The sequence below is a fragment of the Lagenorhynchus albirostris genome, chromosome 13 (assembly GCF_949774975.1).
Source record: "Lagenorhynchus albirostris chromosome 13, mLagAlb1.1, whole genome shotgun sequence".
In the NCBI taxonomy this organism is placed as follows: Eukaryota; Metazoa; Chordata; class Mammalia; order Artiodactyla; family Delphinidae; genus Lagenorhynchus; species Lagenorhynchus albirostris.
The window spans coordinates 9,296,600-9,321,894 of NC_083107.1; the positions used below are offsets into that span (position 1 = coordinate 9,296,600).

General features: G+C 50.8%; 1 protein-coding gene and 1 non-coding gene across 3 annotated transcripts in view; both read left to right on the forward strand.

Moving 5' to 3' along the window:
• Window positions 1–4,905: 4,905 nt before the first annotated feature.
• Window positions 4,906–25,295, forward strand: part of NEURL3 (neuralized E3 ubiquitin protein ligase 3) — a 98,989-nt gene continuing 78,599 nt past the window's right edge. Inside the window, exons 1-4 of one of the 2 annotated variants that reach the window (XM_060170118.1) lie at window positions 4,906–4,973; window positions 9,149–9,634; window positions 10,609–10,680; window positions 11,332–12,355. In XM_060170118.1, the coding sequence (XP_060026101.1) occupies window positions 4,946–4,973; window positions 9,149–9,634; window positions 10,609–10,680; window positions 11,332–11,540 (795 nt within the window). In that variant the 5' untranslated portion in view covers window positions 4,906–4,945 and the 3' untranslated portion in view covers window positions 11,541–12,355. Of the gene's footprint in view, window positions 4,974–9,148; window positions 9,635–10,608; window positions 10,681–11,331; window positions 12,356–25,295 lie in introns of those variants that run through there. The other variant, XM_060170119.1, reaches the window with a different exon arrangement.
• On the forward strand, window positions 20,385–20,457 carry TRNAW-CCA (transfer RNA tryptophan (anticodon CCA)). Its single transcript has one exon. It is a non-coding gene; the product is annotated as a tRNA-Trp (tRNA).

Genomic DNA, 25,295 nt, shown 5'->3' on the forward strand with positions numbered 1-25,295 from the left:
GCACCCAGGTCACACGGCCAGTGGTGGCAGAGACCCAGCTCTGTGATGGCACTAAGCTATCCTGTGTACTTAGCACAGGACCCTGGGAAGGTCTGCTGACTGTCCCACCGAAGGACTCATTGAGTTAACGAAGTTCCTGGTAAGGCCGCACACACAAGGGATGCGCGTCCTCTCACAGATGGAGAGAATGAAGTGCAGGGTGATGCCCGGAGCACTTGTCTGCAGTTGTTACCAAAAAGCCCCCCACCCCGCCCTCAAAATCAACCCTCAGGATGAGCTAGACCCACAAGACAGAATTCGAGGACCTGTCTTCCTTCCCTCGTGCATGTTTTCACACATAATGGGAAGCTGAGAGAGGCGGCAGAAGTCAATGGGTGCACAGCCCAGCGAGGGCAGAGACACCCTGCTGTTAACCCCTTCATACCCGGGGAGGGGGGAATGGGTCAGTTCTTATCCTGCGTCTGAAAGCTCAAGGGGAGGGTGGAGAGGCCCCTAGGGAGGTAGAATAGGCCGGAGACCACTCTGGTGCCAGACCTCTGGGGTCCCATCTCTGCACCCTTGCTCGCAGGTGTTCCATGCTCAAAGCTCTCTCTTCCCTTCACCCCTCCCCCTAGCTGCCACCCCCTTTTCCCTGCACCCTGTGATTGCTCCCCCCCTCCAATATCCATTCTCTCCTTCTCTCCTAGGATAATGGCTGGCTCCCATTCCTAGATGGGCACAGAACTTTCCAGAATAAAGGCTATATTCCTAGTCCCTGTAGCTGGATGTGGCCAGTGGGAGGTGAGCTGAAGTAAGAGGGGTTGTGTGAACCTTCCTGGCTGTGCCCTACCTGGGCCCCTTCCTCCTGCTGCTGGCCCATGGCTATGGGGCAAGCACTCTGGGCCACGTGGAGAGAGCAGGACCCCAGGGAGGATAAGCAAAAGTTGGAAGTGGCCTGGCCGGTATGATGACTTCATAGAGCGGAGTCCCCACCCTCCAGACTTGGACTTGGAAGGAAATGAACCTCAGTTTTGAGCAATTTTGAGCCTCTGTCACGGGCAGCTGCCCTCACAGCCTATCAGATACAGGTACACATACGAACCCATGTCTCCAGCAGCTGCCCCTGGCTTCTGCCTCCACCCTTCCTCTCCAACCACTCACCTCCTTCCCGACAAACCCATGGCCTCTTCCCAGCTGCCATCCTGCCGGACACCTGGGGTGAGCTTGGCAGCCTCCTGCTCCTTCCCCTCGCCCATCCTTAGCTTCGGGATGTCACGCTCCTTGTACCTCCCGTGTCTCTGACGTCCCTCTCTGTGTCCTTTGAGGGCCTTTATTCCTGTGCTTGTCCCTGACATGTTAGTTTCTCCAAAGTTCTGTCTGAGATCATTTTGGGGTTAAGGGCTAGGTTGGTCTTCTAAATGGAAGGGGGGATTTCTGGGCTGAGCGGTGGGGTCCTGTCCACTCAGACTCCAAGCTGGGCCTTTTTTCCTGGCTGGACGTTGCCCATGCTGTACGCTGGGCTCGTGCAAACGTATGTGGGCCACTGCTCTGCTCATGATGGCTGGCTGGACTTTCTCCCTCTGCGCCAGCAATTGTTATGTTTTTTTTATTTTCCAAAATGGGGCTGGGTCTCCTTAGAGTCATGTCTGTGGGGCGCGCGGCTGGCCCTCACCCTCCTGCTCGGCTGTGTCCTGGCACATACATATCTCCCTTCCCGATCCACCAGCCTGGGCTGCTGGGGCTCCTGCCTGGGAGGTTTGGCCGAGCCAGGGGCTGCTGGGTCAGAGGTCCTCAGGGCCCTGGAGATGCACAGTGCTGGTGACTCACTCCCCAGCGAGCTCACATGGGGCTCTGGGTACCCTGCCCCGCAGCAGGAAGACCGTAGGGCACTCGCAAGGCCCCAGGAAAGGCACTGATGTCCCCTTCAGTAAGAGGAGGCCCTTACTGCTCCTTTAATGGTAAGAGCTGATATCTACTGACAGTTCCTGTGCCTGTGCTAAGTACTCACACTTCAGTCCTCCTATCAGCCCCAAGGTAGGCACAGGGAGAAGGAAAACAGGAAACCAAAAGGGGAGAGGGCATGCCTCTCCCCTCCCCCTTTCCCTCATCTCTGAGCTGCCACACTGGCCTCGCAGCGGTGCCTCCTCTCCCCCGTCCCCACGCCGGCTCCCCTCTCCGGCGGGCTTCACACTCACAGGGTGGAGGGTGCTCTAGTGCCGGCACGGCAGGAGCCAGGGGGCCCAGGGCAGTGGAAGCTGTAGCAAATTCAGGGCCCAGGAAGATCTGCACGGAGCAGAAGTGTGTGGACGTAAGAGCACAGACCTAACTCGGGGCTGGCTACTTTGTGGGCACACCCTAGCCTCCCTCTCTGACCTCTGGACCTCTGGGTCGGGTCCAGCTATTGACCAAGAGGATTTGATTGACCCCCGGAAGTGCTAGGGGGCTCACTGGCAGGAAGCGAGTGGGCAGAGAGAGCCACTGCGGGGGGACACACTTGGGAGCCACTGCGGTCCCAACCATTTCCTTCCAGGGCATTAGATCCACGGTCAGTTCCATTTCTCTCCACCAGGTGGCAGTGCTAGCCAAGCCCTCTAGCTTCCAGAGGTTTTTCCAAGGGAGTGTGGATGCAGGACCATTCATCAGCTCACTCAAAATCAGAGTCAGGTATTCACCCAGGAGTGGAATTGCTGGGTTGTTAGGTAAGTTGATGGACAATTTTTAAAGAAACTGCAACACTGCACTGTTTGGCACTGACAAATCCTTGCTGACTGCCTCCTGTGCACACGGCCCTGATTGTTCTAGGGGCTGGTCTCCAGGCCTGGCAGCCCCCTGCCGTCCGAAATTTCGGCTTGATGGAGAACAGTTGAGCACAGGCAAGGGGCCTCAGGAGACACCAGGGGCTGGGCTGCCTAGCGGGGTCCCAGGTTGGTCTGGATTCCCACTGGCTTCCCACTTCCGCTTGACTGCAGGCTGGCGTGAACCCTGGGCAAGAGCTCAGCTTCCTCGGCTGTGTGGTGGAGGCTGAAGCAGCTGTCCAGAAGCTTCTCAGAGCACTTGAGGCATCTTAGGAGATGACCTGTGGGACAGCCTTTTGTAATGATGGGGGTCTGGGCAAACTGAGGGTTGACTGCTAGTGAGGGGACCCTGGGTGGGGAGGGAGGGACTGTGGGGACCTTCAAGGTGGGGGGAAGAGGGGCAGAGGTCTCAGAAGCCTCAGCCCCTCTGACCTCTGGTCCTGGGGGCGCCCATCCTATTTCTGAGGGCTCACGGGCTCGCACCTCCTGCAGTACCTGCTACAGCCAGCAGGGGGCGCCTCAGAGACTGCCCTTCTCTTGGAGGGCCAGTCATTGCCTTCCAGGAACAAACGTTTGCAGAGGCCTTGCGGCCAAGTGGGTGGCCTGGAAGGGAGAGTAGGGTGCAGTCTCCATCGTGGGATGGCCTCTGCCTCACACTCGGGCAACCAGTCAGCAACTATCCCTATTAGTGTCAGTTGAACGGGAAGACGTTAAAATGCCCAGAGGAGCCGTGGCCTGAAAGAGGATGGTGGAGGCAGTACATCATGGCGGGTAGGGCACCCGCTCTCCAGCCAAACAGCCTGGGCCACGCCCTGGTCTGTCACTTGTATTTGTGGACAAGTTGCTTCACCTCTTTGTGCCTCAGTTTCCCCATTTATAAAATGAGAATGACTACAATAAATAGAACCTTTTCAAGAAGTTGCCATGAGGATTAGCAAGTTAATACAGCGCTGGACTTTATTTAACAAACACTACTGAGGGGGCTCTACTGAGGGTCTTGGGAGGGCCTTAGCCTGGAGGTCGAGGGCCAGGGTACCCGCATGCCTCCAAACTAACCTAGGGCTTGTCACCTAAAGTGGGGTCTGCAGAACCACCTTGTTTGAGAAGCAGAATCCCACAGGTGCCCCAGAGCTTCTGAATCAACCTTCATCTGAATAAGATCCCCACGCTAGGTTCATGTGCACATTGCAGTCTGAGAAGCGCTCTGTTAGAGCAAAAGCCACTTTCCCGTCACCAGCCTCAGTTTCTCTCACGGAAGGTGCAGAAGATCTCTGACCTCTTTTCCACCTCTAACACCCTGGGAGCAAGGCCTTGGGCGTGACCTCCTGCGGGACTCTCTGCGTTTTGTGGGGGATTCTGGGAAGTGGAATTCCAGCTCCAGCAAAGCTGAGGAGCGATAGACACCTCTCCCTTTCCGTTTTGCTGGGCCCTCTCCTCTTGGCCGGAGACCCGGGCCTGGGGCAACTTCACAGGTCCTGGAATGCAGCTAATTCAATTCAGTCCACTTCACCAACACTGATTAAGCGCCTCCTGTATGCTGGGGTCAGTAGCAGTGAATCATTGCTACCCCGGCTGTACATTAGAATCATCTGTGGTGCTTTTATTCTTATTAGTTTGTTTTTTATTTTATTTTAGTTTTTACTTTTTGGCCACGCTGCACGGCTTCTGGGATCTTAGTTCCCTGACCAGGGATCGAACCCGTGTCTCCTGCAGTGGGAGCACAGAGTCTTAACCACTGGACCACCAGGGAAGTCCCTGGGGTGCTTTTTAGAAATGCCGGTGCTGGGTCCCACCCCAGGCCACTGGGATCAAGGTCTCTGGGGGCAGGTCTGGGGACAGGTACTTACTAACGTGACTCAGGCAATTATAATGCACAGCCGGGTTGAGGGCAACTGGCCAAAAGTAAGAGAGAAATCTACCCAAATCCTACCCAGGCCACCTCCTCAGTGTCCGCTTCTTCCAGGCCAGCCAGCTGCAGCGGGCCTGTTGCAAGCCAGAGGAAGTCATCAGGAAACTCCCTGGATATGGCAACCTGTGGCTGCAATCTCTAATTAATCATCAACAGTGTAATATGATCCCGGCCCATGACAAGGGGACCTGCTGAATCCTTCGGAAACCTGTCCACCGGCCTTCTTCAGACCCAGGCACCAGTGTCCGAGGACCCCAGGCTGATGGGGGCTCAGATCTGCTCCCAGGCTGGTAAGTGGGAGCCCCGTGCTTGGTCCCTGGACCAGGCGTGCAGGAAGCAGAGGGGGTGCTCTGTGCTATTGCTGGGGAAGGAGTCTCGGGAGGCAGAGGTAGAATCAGTGTAAATATCGCTCAGGAGGAGTTTCTGATACGGGCTGGGCTGACCTAGGCAGTGAGCTATTAGGAGGCAGCGAGGTAGCGAACTCCCTTTCCTTGCAAGAATCCAAGAGAGGCTGAGTGACTCGGGTCCAGAATCCCTGCAGTGATGCGACGACCCACATGACCCATTTGCCTTCGGATCCTGCTGTGCAGAGTGAAGAATGGTTGGGGTGGGAACAGGGTAGAGTGTAGGGGGCCTGGTGGAAGACCAGGGGTCCCAGCTCTGCCCCATGGAGCTGTGGGACCTTGGGTGAGTCACTTCTCCCTGGGACCTCAGTTTCCTCACCCGCAGGCTGGGGGGGGCCAAGCAACACGCCTTGCCGGTTACAGAGCTGCCAGAAGCACGAACCGCAAGGTCACCAGGCACCGTGGTTCTCTGCCAGCCTCACCTGAGGCCACAGCGTTCCCTTAGTGTGCGGGGCAGGAGATGGAGAACCGGGTCTTTTACCAGCAGAGATCCAGCCCGCGCGTTCCTGCTCCCAGAGCCTGGGCTCCGCTCCCTCCCAGGCGGCAGGAGACACCCATGCTGCTGCTGCAGCGGCAACTGTTTGGATTCCAGGCGATGATGGTGCCACGAAGGGGGCAGCGCAGGGGTGCGGCCCGGGATCCCTCACTTCTGGCTGCACCAACACCTCCCCGTGCTCCGTTTCCTTAGAGTGCTTCTCTGTGGGGCGGTGGGGAGACTGGAAGGCACTTAGTGGGTGCCCGGTGCCAGGAGAGGCTGGATGGCTGGAGGGGCGGTGATGACAATGAAGACCCAGGGAGGTCCTCACTGCATGGGGGGCTGACCCCGTCACTTAGATTCCAAGAGCCTTGCTGCGAAGATGCTCGGGTTGGAGTCCACCTGTCCAGCGGGTGGGACATCCAGAGGCCATGACTGTGCTCCCCGCGCCCCAGCAGCCCAGGGAGTCCTCGTTGCCAAGCCCGGTGCACGGTGGGGGAGTGAAGGAGTCAGGCGGCGCGACTGGGGAGGGTCCTCCATGGGCCACGCAGCTTCTGGAGCCTCAGGATGCTGCCTGAAAATGCGGCTGATGAGAAGAACAGCCACCTACGGGCATGAGGAGCTCAGAACCCCCTGCCCAGCCGGCTGGGGACAGGCCTACTTGGAGAGCCACACTTGGCCTGTACCCACCTCTGCCTCTCCCCGGCCCAGGAGCGGGGGGCGGGGGGGGGACTGGGTAGCCTGGGTCAAAGAATGGGAGGAGCCCTGCCAGCCTGCCCAGTGGAAGGAGACGCCACCCAGAGCCAACTCCAAACTCAGGCGCAGAGCCCCACGCAAAGCAGAGGAAGGGGCCGCGCAGGTGGATGCAGTCTTGCAGGCTCTCTGCCCGGCCGGCAGGACAAGGGTGGCTGTCAGTGCCACTCAACCTCGGCCTGTGCAGCTGGGAGAAGGGAGCACAGTCCACTGGCCCCTGGTGTCCTGTGCAGCACTTGTGTCCTCTCAGCCTCCCTCCTCTACTTGGTGACATGAGGACATAGCTCCCACAGGCCGATTTCCCTGGCTCCTCTGCTTCCCCCCATGCCCCATCCCACTGTCCCCAGAGCCAATCCTGCCTGCGTCAGCCCCTGTCCACGGCAGCTGTGCGGGGGGTTGGGGGGGACTCCATCCACTGACCCCTTGCCGAGGGAGGGGAGTCAGCTGTCGGCCAGGACAGGGTCATCTCCACTGGGTACCGTCTCGGGCCACGAGCGGGGCCTGATGGGTCTCCCGTCGCCCCGACCCGAGGGTGGGCCCCTTTCCCTGCGGGGGCTGCACTGGGTGAGGCTGAGGTGATCCCTGTTGGAACCCCAGCTCTGCCCTTGCTGCTCACCGCGGTCAGGTGGGGTCTTTTCGGCCTTGCCGCGTGGTGGCAGGGCTGGATGCGGTGGTGTGTGGAGAGGCTTAGGGTCCTGCTCACCACCCACACCGAGCCCACTCCAGGGCTTCCCTCCAGTCCCGACCTCAGGGATGGGCGGGGACCCAGCCAAGTGAGGGGGTGGCCCCCACCCTCCAGGGTGGGTTACGGCTGATTACATCAGGAGCCCCCACCTGCCCCCCGCTCCCAGCCCGATGCCTGTCCAGGTGGGCACTGAAGTGTTCACATTCAGGATCCCCAGACAAGTGCCTGGAGACTCCAGGCCTGGGCTGTCAGGCACATCATTCCCACTGTGGATAAGGGACCAAACCCAGAGGGGCAGTGACCTGCCTAGGTTCGCAGCAGAGCCGTGGCTAGAATCCGGGTGTCGGTCCTCACTGCCCTCCACAGGGTCTCCTGGCTGCCCCAGCAACTTGAGTGGATGCAAGGACAGATCCACCTGATGTCAGGACCCTCAACTCTGGCTCCTGGTCACCATCTGTGCCTTCTCTGGGCCTCCCTTGCTGGTGCACAGCCTGGAGGAGCAAGGGTTGGTGGGCCAACCCTTTGGGAAGGGAGGGAGAGACCAGGGCATTCCAGGAAGGGGTGGTGGCGTGGGCAGGGGCGTGGGTGAGGCTGAGGGAGGGGTGAGCTTGGATAGTAGGGTGGGTTCAGAGGCCCCCCGAGCCAGGGTGAGCCGTGCCAGGCTTGTCTTTGGCCTTTGGAGGTCAGGGATGGATTCACTGTGACCTTAAGGGTGTCCCTTGTGCCTGACCAGGAGCCTCCCCTCCTTGTACTGGGCTGGAAACTTGCAGGCATGTGGGTGTCAGAGAGGAGGGCCAGGAGGGAGGGGCCTTGCTCCTTGGGGCTGGGGTCTGGCTCAAGTGTTTTTTTTTTTTTTTTGGCTGCATCAGGTCTTCATTGCTGTGCGCGGGTTTTCTCTAGTTGCAGTGAGCGGGGGCTACTCTTTGTTGTGGTGCCCGGGCTTCTCATTGCAGTGGCTTCTCTTGTTGCGGAGCACGGGCTCTAGGCGCACAGGCTTCAGTAATTGTGGTATGTGGCCTCAGTAGTTGTGGCTAGAGTGCAGTCTCAGTAGTTGTGGCACACGGGCTTAGTTGCTCCGCGGCATGTGGGATCTTCCCGGACCAGGGCTCGAACCTGTGTCCCCTGCACTGGCAGGCGGATTCTTAACCACTGCCTGGCTCAAGTTTTGACTGAATTCACCTCTTTTAATTTTCTATTTCCCTCTTCCAACCCAGAAAGAGCAGGGCCAGGAGGGGAGGAGGAGGGGATGGGGAGAGAGAGATAAGGCCTATGGAGATAAGAGCCGTTCTGGGGGCAGAAAGCTCTGCCAGCTTCCTCCAGGCCTCTGGGGCTGAGAGAAAGAGCTGCCCAGCAAGGAACTTAACCTTCCCGGCTGCCAAGTGGAGTCAGGTCAGGAAATCCCGTGATTTCAAAGCCTACCCAGGACTTGGCTGGGCCCAGCCCACGATTCTGAGGGGCTGACCTGGGACTCCCCCTCTGCAGGCTTTGCCCCCTCACCGGATTGGGAGTTGCCAGGCACCTTCTCTCCCAGGACAAGAAAGTCACCCTCTTTGGGGTCCATGGGCTTCACAAGTCACGCGGGTTCTCTGTGGGAAAATCAGAAAGTCACACAAGCAGAGAGGAAAGCACAGCACCAGAGACGACCACACACACAGCATGTCAGTCCAGTTCCTTTCAGGCTGTTTCTAGAAACAGATGAGATATACATGTATATAGTAAACGTATAAGTGTATGTGTCAAAACCAGGGTCATATTCTGTCTACCGTTCTAAAACCCGCTCTTTCTAGTTAACGGCAATAAGAGCCATTACCAGGTATCCAGAGCCGGTGCTGCCATTAAAGGAACTGCGGTTCCTTTAATTTTTACAACATTCCCTACGGGAGGGGAACTGAGGCTTGGGGAGATTCACGAGGGAACTAAGATCCCTGATAGGCAAAGCGGACTCCTCACTGGTTCTAATGTCGGGGTGGGGAGAGGTGGGGGGGTGGGGTGGGGAGAGGTGGTGGGGGAAGAGCGGGGACAGTGGCACCGGGGAGCGAGGGCTGGTGGAAACGCCCCCTCCCCTGGGAGGGGTGGGTGCTGTGATGGCCTTTGCAGCCCGTGGGTCCGGCCCGCCCCGCGCCGCACTGACACCTCCCGCCCCCGCAGACGCCGAGATGCCCCGGGAGGCGCTCCGTTTCCACGCCGAGGCCGTGGGCGCGCAGGTGCGTCTGGACGCGCAGCGGAGCACCGCGCGCAGGCGCGCCACATTCCGTGACGGCATCGTGTTCAGCCAGCGGCCGGTGAGGCCCGGAGAGCGCGTGGAGCTGCGCGTGCTGTGTCACGAGTGCGGCTGGGTTGGCGGCCTCCGCGTGGGCTTCACGCGCCTGGACCCCGAGCGGGTGACCGCGTCCGGCCTGCCCCCCTTCGTGTGCCCGGACCTGGAGCAGCAGAGCCCGACGTGGGCGGCCATGCTGCCCGATGGCTGCGGGCTCACCGGGGACGTGGTGCGCTTCTGGGTGAACCGCCTGGGCCGGCTCTTCGCCCAGGTAAACGCGGGCCCCCGGCTCCTGCTGCGTAAGGACGTGCTCATGGGCGCCCCGCTCTGGGCCGTGATGGACGTGTACGGGACCACCAAGGCCATCGAACTGCTGGGTGAGGCCACGGGTGGGGACCCAGGCTCCTCCCCTGGGCGGGAGGAGGTGGAGGCTCGGGCGGTACTTCACCTGCATCCAGAGCCGCGGGGAGAACTGTTGTTTCATTCATATGCAGCCAGTTTTTCCATCAGCTCATGTCAGGGTATGAAGGTGGGCAGTGGGGACAAGACCTAGTCATAGGGAGGGCAGCCTCATCTCTGAAGAATGAGAAGACGTGCTCAGCACCCCAAACATCTGTTAGAGGGCTGATCTCTTTCACAAAGGAAGAAATTTGGGGGCTAGGCTTTGCAGTCTAAGTAGGAGTTTGCTGAGACAGGGGTGGCAACAAAGGGAACATAAGTGTGAGAGTTAGAGGAGAGCAGGAAGGCAGCCTGGGGGGCAAAGGTGAGATGTTCAGGCACTGGGTGGGGAAACAAGGACCACCTGAAAGGAGAGAGGATTTCAGGAGAGGGAGGAGATACAGGAACACTCATAAAAAGAAATTTTGGCATTCTGGGCTGGTGTTCCATGGGCCTGCACCAGCTTTCCAGACACCCCCGCGCGTTTGTTTTTCACACTGCTTGTCACAGCTGCTGGAGCCTCACCTCTGGAGCCCCTGAATTGGTAGGTCTGGAGTGGAGCCCCAAGCACCTGTTTTCCCTCCTGGGGGATTTTGAAGCACATCTGGGTTGGGGACCGTGAATAATGCGGAAGGTCTCCCGCTCAAGCAGCGGAAGTAGGGCAGAGGGGAGCTGTCTAAAGGAAGGAGGATTAGCAGGAGGAACCTGCAGTTCTACAGATTCTCTGCTGGGTTCGACTGGGAAAGGGGCGGCCACACAGGGCTGGGTGACCAGCTTGGAGCTCCAGCATTGCACCCCAGAAAAGAAAGGGGATGGACACTTTGGTTTAGGGGCAGGGGCTGGGGAGGTGGGAGGGAACGAGGACACTCTGACTTCGCTTTCCCCAGGCCCTGACTTTCCCTTTCTGCCTTAGATCCTACAGTCAGCGCCCCGACCCCAGCCATGCCATGGGTCCTCAGTGATGAAGCTCTGCCTGAGTCCAAAGGTGAGTGGCTTCCCCGAGCCCCAAGGGACTCCCCAGGACTCCAGCACTAGGGGAGCTGGGGGAGGCCCCAGCCCTGGGAGCTCAGTTAAGTCTTTCCAAGTCCTATCAAGTCTCCCACGGGCTTTAGGCCAGAAAGATTTGGCTCCGCCCCTGGAAACCTAAAAGCAATTTAACAGCTCTGCCTTCTAGGACATTGGCTAACTTCACAAGTTACTGGAGCACGTTCATGAACAGATGTTATTTTGTCCGTCTGCTTTTAAAAAAGCAATCCACGTTCATAGTAATTTGCCAAACAGAAATAAAATACGTATTAAAGGATAAAGAAGGAAGTAAAACAAAAACAAAAAAATACCTCCCAAACCTCGCATTACCTGTTAGGTGGATTTCCTCCCAGTATTTTGTGGACTTATATATGGGGAGTTATTTGTGCTTTGCTTTCCTTTTTTCTAAAGTGGAATCTTATTATATGTATGTTTGTACCTTATGGTTTTCGTCCCAACCTTTTTCACTTGATTACATTGTGAGCATTTTCTTACAAGGTAATATTCTTCAGAATCCGACTGCAAGTTCTCTGTCCTGTGGTTATATCATGAGTGGGCTGCCCACCCCTTGCCCCCAAGCGCCCCTGACCTCTGTTGTCCCCTTTCCCAGCCGCAGCAGGAGAGGAGTGTGTCATCTGCTTCCACCAGGCTGCCAACACCTGCCTTGTCCCCTGCGGCCACACACACTTCTGCAGCTGCTGTGCCTGGCGGGTCTTCAGGGACACGGCCAGATGCCCCGTGTGCCGCTGGGAGATTGAGGCGGTGGCCTCGGCTTGGGACCCTCCTGCTCTGGGCCCTGGTGTAGGTGCTCAGCTCTGAGCCCGGCCCCTGCCAAGGGACGAGGTGCAGCTTTGCCCACCTTCTGGAGAAGAGTCAGAAAGCCTGGTTAGCGACAGGTGTGGCGGAGAGATGGAGTCAGGGCCGCAATGGCTCTTCCCCCTCCTCAGCAGGAGGGGGCCAGTGGACCAAGGAGGTGCCCCTTTCTGCCCACACCGGAACTACCTCCCTGGTGGGCGTCTGGCTGGAAAAAGTGGCTCAGCAATGGGCCAGCGGGGTTCTCACCCCTCTGCCTAGCTCCACGTTCATTTTTGCCTGCCAAGGCTTTTGGCGGGTCACCTGGTTCAGCCACCATGAACCTAGCAATCCCCGGTACACTGGAGTCCCAGGAACTCACATGTGCCAGTGAGAAGGGCCTTTGTGTAGAGAGGGGGCAGCCTGATCCCTGGTTTTATGGCTAAGGAACTTAAGGTACCTGCGCGTGTCTGGTGAAGCCCTGCCCACCCCGGGGTATTGAGGAGCCTGGACCAGATGCAGGGAGTATCTGGGTGGAATTTTGTTTATTTATTTATTTTTTTAAATTGAAGTATAGTTGTTATACAGTATTAATAAGTTATAGATGTACAACGTAGAGATTCACAATTTTTAAATGTTATACTCCATTTATAGTTATTATAGAACTATTGGTTGTCTTCCCCCTGTTGTACAGTATATCCTTGTAGCTTATTTTGTACCTAATAGTTTGTACCTCTTAATCCTCTACCCCTAAATTGCCCCTCCCTGTTCCCTCTCCCTACTGGTAACCACTAGTTTGTTCTCTATATCTGTGAGTCTGCTTTTTTGTTATATTAACTAATTTGTTGTATTTTTTTAGATTCCATATATAAATGAAATCATACAGTATTTGTCTTTCTCTGTCTGACTTATTTCACTTAGCATTATGTCCTCCAAGTACATCCATTTTACTGCAAATGGCAAAATACCATTCTTTTTTATGGCTGAGTAGTATTCCATTGTATATGTATACCATAACTTCTTTATCCATTCGTCTGTTGATGGACACTTAGGTTGCTTCCATATCTTGACAATTGTAAATAAGGCTGCTGTGAACATTGGGGTGCATGTATCTTTTCAGTCTGTGTGTGTCTCTGTATCTGACATAAGCCTCTTGTAAGGCAGCACATATGGGTCTTGTTTTTGTATCCCTCAGCTACTCTATGTCTTTTGGTTGTAAATTTAGTCCATTTACATTTAAGGTAATTATCAGTGTGTGTTCTTATTGCCATTTTGTTAATTGTTTTGGGTTTGTTTTTGTAGGTCTTTTTTCTTCCTTTCTTCTTGTTTTGTTCTCTTGATATTTGATGACTATCTTTAGTGTTATGTTTGGATTTCTTTTTCTTTTTTGTGTGTATATCTGTTATAGATTTTTGGTTTGTGGTTACCATGATTTTTGGTTTGTGGTTACCATGAGTCCATAATACATATATATATATATATATATATATATATATATATATATATACACACACATACATATATATGTATATATATGGTTGTTTCAAGTTGCTGATTGCTTAATTTGAAATACATTTTAGCAGACATAGAGAACAAATGTATGGACACCAAGGGGGGGAAAGGGGAGGTGGGATGAATTAGGAGATTGGGATTGACATATATACACTAATATGTATAAAATAGATAACTACTGAGAACCTGCTGTATAGCACAGGTAACTCCACTTCACTGTACAGTAGAAACTAACAAAGCATTGTAAAACAGCTATACCCCAATTAAAAAAAAAAAAAAAAGAAATGCATTTAAAAAACCCTGCATTTGTACTCTCTTCCCCTCACAATGACTGTTTCTGATGTTGCATTTTGCATATAATTATTTTGTGTATCCCTTAACTGCTTATGTGGATAGAGATGATTTTACTACTTTTGTCTTCTAACCTCCCTACTAGCTTTGTGTGTGGATGATTTCCTACCTTTACTGTATGTTTGCCTTTACCAGTGAGCTTCCTCATTTCATAATTTTCTTGTTGCTAGTTGTGGCCTTTTCTTTTTAACCTAGAGAAGTTCCTTTAACATTTGTTGTAAAGCTGGTTTGGTGGTGTTGAACTCTTTTAGCTTTTGCTTGTCTGTAAAGCTTTTGATGTCTCCATTGAATCTGAACGAGAGCCTTGCTGGGTAGAGTACTCTTGGTTGTTGGTTTTTCTCTTTCATTACTTTAAGTATATCCTGTCACTCCTTCTGGCCTGCAGAGTTTCCGTTGACGTATCAGCTGATAGCCTTATGGGATTTCCCTGTATGTTATTTGTTGCTTTGCCCTTGCTGCTTTTAATATTCCCTGTCTTTAATTTTTGTCATTTTAACTACAGTGTGTCTTGGTATGTTCCTCTTTGGGTTAATCCTGTATGGAACTCCCTGTGTGTCCTAGACTTGAGTGACTGTTTCCTTTCCCAGGTTAGGGAATTTTTCACCTATTGTGTTTTCAAATATGTTTTCAGCCCCTTTCTCTCTTCCGCTTCTGAGGCCCATATAATGTGAATATTAGTGCATTTGATGTTGTCCTAGAGGGCTCTTAAACTATCCTAATTTCTTTTCATTCTTTTTTCTTTTTTCTGTTCAGTGGCAGTGATTTCCAGTACTCTGTCTTCCAACTCACTGACCTGTTCCTCTGTATCATTTGGTCTGCTGTTGATTCCTTCTAGTGTATTTTTCGTTTCAGTTGTTGTATTCTTTGTCTCTGTTTGGTTCTTTATATTTTCTAACTCTTTGTTGAAAACCCCTAACTGCTTGTTCTGCTCATCCATTTTTCTCCCGAGGGTTTTGATCGTCTTTACGATCGCTGCTCTGACCTTTTTCTTCAGTAGGTTGCCTCTCTCCGTTTTACTTAGTTCTTCTTCTTGGGGTTTTATTTTGTTCCTTCGTCTGGGACGTGTTCTTCTGGTGCCTCACTTTGTCTAAAGTGCTATCTGTATTTTTATGTATGTGGTAGGTTAGTTACATTTCTCGACCTTGGAGAAGTGGCCTCCTGTAGGAGACGTCCTGTGTGTCCCAGCAGTGTACTTACTCCCCTCTCATCACCCAAGCTATATGTTAGGGGTTCCCCCTAAGAGGGCTGTGTGGGTCCTTCCATTGTGGTAGGCTGACTACGTGAGCAGTCTGGTACAGGCTTGGTTGGCCCTGCCCTGTGTGCACGCTGCTGGCTGCTGGTTAGCAAGGCTTGGTCATGCGGCAGCTGGCTGAGGAACTCCAGGGGACCCTGGGGCTAGTGTTGGCTCACTGGTGGGCAGGGTTAGCGTCCAGAAGACTCTGGGGTTGTTGCCTGCCCACTGGTGGGTGAAGCCAGGTTTTAGGGTTGGTGCTAGACGACTGGCAGGCAGAGCTGGTCCTGGAGTCTGGCTGCAGAGCCCAGGGATCCTGGAGCTGGTGTCGGATTGCTGGTGGGGTGAGGGAAAGGGCTGGTCCCTGACACAGTTGGGTATGGAGTCCAAGGTGTCCCGAAGCTTGTGTTGGCCTGTTAGTGAGCCAAGATGGCAGCCACCGGCAGCAGTGTTCACGCGGTAGAATGAGTGCCCCAAAATATCTGCTGTCAGTGTCTATGTCCCCAGGGTGAGCCACAGCCGCCCCCCTGCCCCCGCCTTTCCAGGAGACTCTCCGAGACCAGCAGGTAGGTCTGGCCCAGGCTCCTATCACATTACTGCTTCTGCCCTGGGTCCCAGCGTGGGTGGGATTTTGCATGCGCCCTTTAAGAGCGAGGTCCCTGTTTCCCCCCGTCCTTTGGGACTCCGGAAATTAAGCCCTGCTGGCCTTCAAAGCCAAATGTACTGGGGGCTTGTCTTCTTGGTGCCCGACCCTCAGGCTGGGGATCTTGGCATCAGGCTCAGAGCTCTCACTCCTGTGAGAGGAACCTTTGCAGTTCCTCTCCAGCTTGTGGGTTGCCCACCCAAGGGCATGGGACTTGATTATATGGTGAGTCTGCCCCTCCTACCCATCTCAGTATGGTTCCTTCTTTATGTCTTTAGTTGTAGAAGATCTTTTCTGGTAGGTCTGGGCTTTTTCATCAATGGTTGTTCTGTATATCATTGTGATTTTGGTGTGCTCGTGAGAGGGGATGAGCTCAGGGTCTTTCTACTCTGCCGTCTTGGCCGCTGTCCGCCTGGTAGAATGTTGACAGTCTGTATGGAAGCTGGGTCACTTTAACAAGTCCTCTGTAAAGGCGATCAGCAGCCACCTGCCCCGCCTTCCTTGCAGGGCGGTTGTGAGGTCCCAGTGAGATCGTGCATCTGAAGATGAGTGAGCATGTGAGAGTGCGCTGTTACCATTGGGCTTCTTTCCTTGCCAGTTTCTGAGATATCAAAATAAAGTTTGTCTTTTATGAATGATTTTGTAATGTGTATGTCCCCTCTGTTGCAGTCAGTGGGAGTGAGTAGGGCTGGGGACTGGTCAGGTTGCAGGGGCGTGGGGACATGCCTTCCTCTTCTCCACAGAGACATCCTGGGCTTGCAGTGGACTAGGCAGGGTCTGGGCCCTCAGGCCTGTGGACTCTGGACTCTGTGTTGCTGAGCATGTGAAGGGGATAGTCCTACAGCTACAACCGGGCTCTGCCCTTGCCACCCTTGACTTGTGAGGACTTCCTGGAGGCTCTGGCTCTTGAGTGAAGGGAGGAGGTGACCTGGGGACCCCCTCGTCAGCCAGTATTTGTGGCGGGGGATGGAGGAGGACAAGCCATACCTGTTACTTTGCTCTGGTTCCTGCTTCATGACTGGTGAGGGAGAGAGCTAATAGGGAGTTTGAACCTCTTGTGCCCAAGATCATGATGATGGGCACCTCCACAAACGGCATCCCTGCACCATGGCCAGCCAGAGGGTCAAGACTTTGGGTTAGGTGACCCCAGAATAGCTTTCACTCTGGAGTGGGGTCTCCTCTCTGCCACCCTTGGGTGTTCTAACCTTGGTCACGGAAGTTTCTTCATCTGTAAAGTGGAAATAAGATAATTTTCTTTGCTGGTACGTTGTGAGGATAGTGAATGAATGAATGAAACTTGTAGCTTAGAGGAAGTACTCAAAATACGGCAGCTTCCTTCCCCTGGAAAAGGCATCTCCCAGGAGAAGCAGCCAACAGATCACTGGGCTGGCAGTCGGGGTCTGGGGGGTGGTCCCGGCGGCCCCCACATCACCCCAGTATTTTGGAATGATTCCTGAAAAAAGACAACTTTTTTCATCTTTTAAGTGTCTTTTTTTTTTAAATTTTATTTATTGATTTTTGGCTGTGTTGGGTCTTCGTTTCTGTGCGAGGGCTTTCTCCAGTTGCGGCGAGCGGGGGCCACTCCTCTTCGCGGTGCGCAGGCCTCTCACTGTCGCGGCCTCTCTTGTTGCGGAGCACAAGCTCCAGACGCGCAGGCTCAGTAGTTGTGGCTCACGGGCCTAGTTGCTCCGTGGCATGTGGGATCTTCCCAGACCAGGGCTCGAACCTGTGTCCCCTGCATTGACAGGCAGATTCTCAACCACTGCGCCACCAGGGAAGCCCGAAGTCTCTTTTTTTTTTTTTAAAACCCAAATACCTCCAAGCCGAGGGTAGCACTTTAATCCTACTTCCAGCGAATGCCTCCTTATTAGTTAATACCTAGCGAAGCCTTTGAAATGATATAACCAGAGGGGGGACTTCTGGAGTGGTGGCATAAGGACTTCTGTAAAGGCTTTTCTCCATAAAAGCAACAGAAATATTGGCAAGATTATAAAATTCAACGTTTACAGAACTCTTGATATTAACCAAAGGCTAACAAGGTTTATCGAAGAGAATTTACTCAATTTCGGTAAGAGAAGTGGGGTTTGTGGTGGTTTAACCTGGCCTGCTCCCATCCCTCTAACCTCAGCTCCACGGTAGCCTTAAAAACCAGCAGCCTTGCAGCCACCAGAGGGGACAGGTTGTGTTGGGAACTCCTCAGAAAGCTCTACCACCAGAGCATCATCACTGTTTGGCCTGTACTACACTTCCCTGGAAAGTCTTCATTTATAGGGTGTTGTCATTACTTAACCCAACTTGGAACCCTCTCCATGGGAAAACCCCTATTCCCAGGGCATTTGTCAAACATCATCAGCTTCAGTTGTTTAACATTGCAGCTGCCTGAAACCGTGATACCAGTTGAGACAAACAAGGACAGCCAGGAATGTTTATCTCAGGCAGGCAGTGAGCCACAGTGTGTCTGACCATGGGCAGGAGTAGTTCGGCTGGATGTCTGGGGTCAAAGAATTAAGGCAAAGCCCCAGATACTGAAAGTTCCGTAAGGCAAGAGAAGCCTCTATATCTGGAAGGCTAATTTTTTTTAAATAAAATGTATTTATTTATCTATTTATCTATCTATCTATCTTTGGCTGCGTTGAGTCTTCGTTGCTGTGCGCGGGCTTTCTCTAGTTGCGGTGAGAGGGAGCTACTCTTCATCGCTGTGCGTGGGCTTCTCATTGCGGTGGCTTCTCTTGTTGCGGAGCACAGGCTGTAGGTGTGCAGGCTTCAGTAGTTTTGGCTCGTGGGCTTCAGTAGTTGTGGCTCACCGACTCTAGAGCACAGGCTCAGTAGTTGTGGTACACGGACTTAGTTGCTCCGCAGCACGTGGGATCTTCCCGTACCAGGGCTCGAACCTGTGTCTCCTGCATTGGCAGGCACATTCTTAACCACTGTGCCACCAGGGAAGCCCCAGAAAGCTAATTGTTGACTCATCTTGTCCAGCAGTACGTACATTCCATTTCTCATTATCACTTTAAGCAGATGCGGTGTAATTCACAGCTGAATATTCTATTCTTTGCAAGCAAAGCACCCAGGCTAACCAGGAATCTCAGTTCCAGGGGAGATGACACCCAAGAAAAGCCAAGTATTTGAGGAAAACTAACATCATGGGGGAAAAGGCATCCAACTCAGCAAAAAGAGGACTTCATACCTGAAAAAAAATACACAGTTAATAGAGCAGACAGACCTGGGCTTTAAGACAAATATAATTAGATGCAAAAAGATATTGCATCAAAAAATCTAGGTACAAAAAAAAAAATCTAGGTACCTTGGAAACAAAAAACTAAATCATTGAAATAAAAACTTATTAGATGGACTGAACAGCAGAAAGATTATAGCTGAAAAATAATTCATGATCTGGAAGCAAACAGAATGGACTGCAAAGTTACAAAGAGATGAAATATATGAAATAAAAGAGAATAGATGCAGAAATTCAACTATCCAAAATTTCAGGGGAAAATAGAGAAAATGGAGGAAAGAGAATACTCAAAGAAGAAACGAAAATTTATATTGAGGAAAGACATGACTCTTCATACTGAGAAAGCATGCTAGTTGCCAAACAGAATACATGAAAAAAACCCAAAAAACCTTCATCTTCACACATACTGATGAAATTTCAGAGCATTGGGGGTAAAGAGAAGACCCAAGGAGGAAAAAACTAGATCACATACAAAGAATGTGAATCAAATTAACAGTAGACTTTTCCTCAACTATACTGGATGTTGAAAGACAATGGAATAATATCTTCAAGGTTCAGAGAGTTTTTAAATTTTATTAAGGTATAATTTACATACACTAAAATGTACAGATCTTAAGTCTTCATTTTGATGAGGGAATAATTTTGAAATTTAAAATTCTCCAAGCAACTACTCTCTCATTCAAGCATGAGAGAAAAATGAAATTTTCAGATATAAACTTGGTTTTTCACTCACCAATACTTTATGAAAGAATTTTTAGAGAAATTGCTTCATAAGAAAAAACAAGAAAAGTTAACTTTTTGTGATCAATGAAAGCACAGAAAGTTGAGTCTAAATACGTGTTAGTCATTAAAAAAAATCAATAAAAATCTGGAGTGAAAACCACAGTCAGTATCATTTTGGATGGAGCGAGGGGAAGCAAAAGCATGCTAAGTTTCTTTTCTCACTAGGAAGAAATAAACAACAAAATGAGAAAAATGTAAGTTGAATTGATATGTTGAAGAACATACAGAGTGTAGAAGACTACAAACAGAATATATAAATTCCAAATCATTAAAATAATAGAACTCCAATTTCAACAATCCAACAAAAGGCAGGATAGGAGATAAAAGAATAAAAAGTAAAGTAGATAGGTACAAGTCCAGACAGAGCAGCACTAATAGTAAATGTGAATGGGTTAAATTCACCTCTCAGTTGACAAGGATTTTCAGTTTGGGCAAATAAAAAATATAAATAAATTTAAAAAATACAATCCTGTTACATTCTATCTCTGAGAGGTGGACCTAAAACAAAATCCAAGAAGACTAAAAATAAAGGAAAAGAAATATATACCAAGCAAATATGAAGAACAAACAAACACATGGTGGCAGCCCATGATCAGGCTTGCCTTGGAGATCCCTCAAGGTAACATAAATGGAAAATGCCTGGGCCTTGCAGCATAAGAGCAGATAGGAAGAGATTGCCCAGTGCCCAGACCATCAAACTTTGGGCGTATCTCTTGAGACATAAGTGGGCAACCAAGAGCCACCTCCCCCCCCAAATCAATATCCTATGTAAATCCTTTGATCTAGTTATTTGTAAACCAAAAGTAAAAGTTTCCTTAAACTAGGTCCAAGTCATTATTCTTGTTCATCATAAAAGACAGATTAGGCTCCTTGGTCTTAGCTTCTGCTCAGTTGTAGCTGTATTAGCATCAGACAAACTAGAATTTAAGAGAAAAAAAAGATTATAGGGGATAAGGAGGGAATTCAACTAGAGATTATCGTACTAAGTAAAGTAAGTCAGAAAGAGAAAGACAAATACCATATGATATCACTTATATGTGGAACCTAAAATATGACACAAATGAACCTATCTACGAAACAGGGACTTCCCTGGGACTTCCCTGGGAAACAGGGACTTCCCTGGTGGTCCAGTGGTTAAGACTCCATGCTCCCAATGCAGGGGGCCCGGGTTCGATCCCTGGTCAGGGAACTAGATCCCGCATGCCGCAACTAAGATCCGGAGCAGCCAAGTAAATAAATAACTATTAAAAGAAAGAAAGAAAGAAACAGAAACAGGCTCATGGACGTAGGGAACAGACTGGTGGTTGCCAAGGGGGAGGGGGTTGGGGAAGGAATGCAATGGGAGGCTGGGGTTAGCACATGTGAGCTTTTATATATAGAATGGATAAGCAGCAAGGTTCTAGTGTAGAGCACAGAGAACTATATTCAATATCCTATGATAAACCATATGGAAAAGAATATTTTAAAAAAAGGAATGTATATATATGTGTAACTGAATCACTTTGCTGTACAGCAGTAATTAACACATTGTAAATCAACTGTACATCAATAAAGTAAAAAATATAAATAAATATGATTATAAAAAGAATTATTCATAATAGTGCCAAAGTGGAAGACAATCTAGTTGTCCATCAGCTGATGAATGGATAAACAAATGTGCCCTGTCCATACAACGGAATGTTATTTGACCATTAAAAAAAGGAATGAAGGGCTTCCCTGGTGGCGCAGTGGTTGAGAGTCCGCCTGCCGATGCAGGGGACACAGGTTCGTGCCCCGGTCCGGGAAGATCCCACATGCCGCAGAGCGGCTGGGCCTGTGAGCCATGGCCGCTGAGCCTGCGCATCTGGAGCCTGTGCTCCGCAACGGGAGAGGCCACAACAGTGAGATGCCCGCATACCGCAAAACAAAAACAAAAACAAAAACAAAAAACAAAAACAAAAAAAGGAATGAAGTGCTGATTCATGCTACAACATGCTACAACATGGATGAACCTTGAAAACATGCTGAGAGAGGGAAGCCAGTGCCAAATGGCCACATAATTGAATAATTCCATCCTATGAAATGTCCAGGATAGGCACATCCATAGAGACAGAAAGCGGATTCGTACGGGTGCGGGGGGCTCGAGGGAGGGAGGGGTGGGGAGCGACAACTAAGGGGTATGGGGGACAAGGAAGAGGTTTTCAAATTGATTTTGCTGATGGTTGCACACTTTGTGAATATGCTAAAAGCCACCGGACTGCACACTTCAAAGGGATGGGTGTTATGGCATGTGAGTTAGATCCAACTTTAAAATTATGAAAAAGAACCTACACACCAAAATAGATGAATAGAGATGTGCTAGTGGAAGAAAAAGAAGGGAATGTTAGCCCTGGGAGCAGGAAAATCGTCAAAGAAGAAGCAACATTTAAATTGTTCTTTTTTTTTTAACATCTTTATTGGAGTATAATTGCTTTACAATGCTGTGTTAGTTTCTGCTTTATAACAAAGTGAATCAGTTACACATATACATATGTTCCCATATCTCTTCCTTCTTGCATCTCCCTCCCTCCCACCCACCCTCCCTATCCCACCCCTCTAGGTGGTCACAAAGCACCAAGCTGATCTCCCTGTGCTATGCAGCTGCTTCCCACTAGCTATCTATTTTACGTTTGGTAGTGTATATATGTCCATGCCACTCTCTCACTTTGTCACGGCTTACCCTTCCCCCTCCCCATATCCTCAAGTCCGTTCTCTAGTAGGTCTGTGTCTTTATTCCCGTCTTGCCCCTAGGTTCTTCATGACCTTTTTTTTTTTTCTTTTTTTCTTAGATTCCATATATATGTGTTAGCATACGTGTCAGTATTTGTTCTTACAGGGCTAATGGCTATTTTGAAGGCAGGGAGGAGGGGAAAGGTATTCCACATAGGGGGCACAGCACATGCAAAGATGGACAAGTGCAGGACATGTCTGGGGAATTATGGGGAGGTCACACTGGCCAAAGCAGAAGGAGCAGGAAGCTGCAGAGGAGTCCAAGGGGAAGGTGGGCTGGGGCCAGACATTGAGAGCTCTGCCGGCCGACGAGTGGCTGCAGGGGGTGCCTTTGAGGTCCAGGCTGGCTGCAGGAGGGCTAATCTGTCAGTGGGCCCGTCTCATCTCAGTCAAACACACTCTGCTTGTAAGGCATCTGAGGAGAGAAACAGGCCCCTGCTCAGTTTCACTTACCTAGAAATCCAAGATTTCTAGGTTGTGATAAGAAGTCACTGGATCAAAGCAAACAGAGGTAGTGTATAATGAATCATCATCATGAGGATAATATAGAGCGAAAGGAAAGTAGAAGTGCAACCAGGGATTGTCAATATTTGCTTGGCTTAAGCAGGAAGCCAGCCTGGGCTGGACCAGGGACCTGCTAGGGGGCTTTCCCAGAGACAGAAAAATTCCCTCGCTCAGGTGGCTTTCAGATGAAGCTTCCTGTTACACGACTGGGGCGTGAGACATCAGTCTGGGGAATAACAAGCCGCCCCTCCAGGGACCAGGACCACTGTGTCCCCTGTCCATCCCCCAGCCCCTCACATGGCCCCAGCACGCCACCATCTTCAGTGCCCCCCCCCCAGCATTACTGCCTAATACCTGCTTCCCACCCCTACCCCCAACCCCGCACACGCAGAGGCTTCCTGCTTGCTGATAACCAGTTCAGGAAATTCCACTTGGAAGAAGTCCACAAGCAAAGGCTGAGGAGGGCCGTGGGGGATAATCCCTGAGCCTGCGGCAGAGTGAGGAGAACGAGGTGCTGTCTCGTTCCTCCATGGACCCGCACACCAGATCAGCGTCCTGTCTTCCAGCTGCCCGAGGAGGAGAAAGTAGGGGTTCCGTCATGAGCCTGGAAGTGGTGACTTTGTGATCCTCTGGTCAGCCAGCCTGTCCCTCTCAGGTCTGCATGAAGTAGACCACTCATTCAGCACCACTGCATTCAGCACCGCTCAACTGGCTTTACAAGAAATGTTAGACTTCTTGAAGCAGAAAAGAAAGACCACAACTAGAAATACGAAAATTATGAAAGGAAAAAGCTCTTTGGTAAAGGCAAATGTACAATAAAAGTAGTTAGATCAACCACTTATAAAGCTAGTAGGAAGGTTAAAAGACAAAAGTAGTAAAATCATCTATATCTACAATAAGTAGTTAAGGATATACAAAACAAAAATGTAAAATATGTCAAAAATATTAAACATTTAAAAATAATGTTTATTTTAAATTTTTAAGTAATTTTTAAAATTTTAGGTGAGTAAAAATGCAGGCGTGGGGCTTCCCTGGTGGCGCAGTGGTTGAGAGTCCGCCTGCTGATGTGGGGGACGTGGGTTCGTGCCCCGGTCCGGGAGGATCCCACATGCCGCAGAGTGGCTGGGCCCGTGAGCCATGGCCGCTGAGCCTGCGCGTCTGGACCCTGTGCTCCGCAACGGGAGAGACCACAACAGTGAGAGGCCCGCGTACCACACACACACACACACACAAAATACTCAAAATTTGTGGGCTATAGCTAAAGCTGTATATAGAGGGAAAGTCATAACTTTATATTACATTCACCTGGAAGCAAGAAAGTTTAAAACTAAATGTGGGACTTGCCTGGTGGCACAGTCGTTAGGAATCTGCCTGCCAGTGCAGGGGACATGTGTTCGATTCCTGGTCTGGGAAGATCCCACATGCCACGGAGCAGCTAAGCCCATGCACCTCAACTACTGAGCCTGTGCTCTAGAGCTGGTGCGCCACAACTACTGAGCCCGCATGCTGCAACTACTGAAGCCTGCACACCTGGAGCCCATGCTTCACAACAAGAGAAGCCACTGCAATGAGAAGCCTGCGCACCGCAATGAAGAGTAGCCCCCACTCGCCACAACTAGAGAAAGCCCGCGCAGCAACGAAGACCCAACGCAGCCAAAAAATTTTTTTAAATTAAAAAAAAAAAACTAAATGAGCTAAACATTCAATACAAAAATTTGGAAAAGAGCGTCAAAGCGTACCAAAGAGAAGGTTAATAAAAACATAAAGCTGATTCTTAAGAATAACTAATAATATCTTTGGCAAAACTATCAAGAAAAACAGAAGATGCAAATAAAGAAAGAAAAGGGGAAATAGCAAGACATACAGTAGATATGTGAAAAACAATGAGACTAATACGAATAACTTTACATTAATAAGCTAGATAAAATGAGTATAATTTTAGATAAAAATTGAAAAAGTGACACAAGAAGAAATAGAGAACCAGAATAGGACAGTGTCTTTTTTTTTTTTTTTTTTTTTGCGGTACGCGGGACTCTCACTGCTGTGGCCTCTCCCGTTGCGGAGCACAGGCTCCGGACGCACAGGACATGCAGGCTCCAGACATGCAGGCTCAGCAGCCATGGCTCATGGGCCCAGCCGCTCCGCGGCATGTGGGATCTTCCCGGACCGGGGCACGAACCCGCATCCCCCACATCGGCAGGCCGACTCTCAACCACTGCGCCACCAGGGAAGCCCAGGACAGTGTCTTTTTAAAATAGAAATACTAAACAAAGATGCCCTTTTCAAAAAAGGCCCAGTTGATTTTACTGTTGAGTGCTTCTAAAATTTCAAGAAACAGTAAAATCTTCTTATAAAAGTAGTTCTAGAAAACAGAAAAATAGCCAAGCCTCCCCAGTTAGTTTTATGAGGCTAATGTTGATTCCAAAACTAAATAGGATGAGGTAAGAAAATTATGTGATTATTTCACTTAAAAATGTAAATGTAGGGACTTCCTTGGTGATCCAGTGGTAGAGAATCCGCCTTCCAATGCAGGGGACATGTGTTCCATCCCCGGTCAAGGAACTAAGATCCCACATGCTGTGGGGCAACTAAGCCCACACGCCACAACTACTGAGCTTGCGCGCCTCAACTAGAGAGCCTGTGTGCCGCAAACTACGGAGCCCACGTGCCCTGGAGCCTGTGTGCCACAACTAGAGAAGAGAAAACCTGCATGCCACAACTAGAGAGAAGCCACCATGCCACAGCAAAGAGCCCCTGCGTCACAAGTAAGACCTG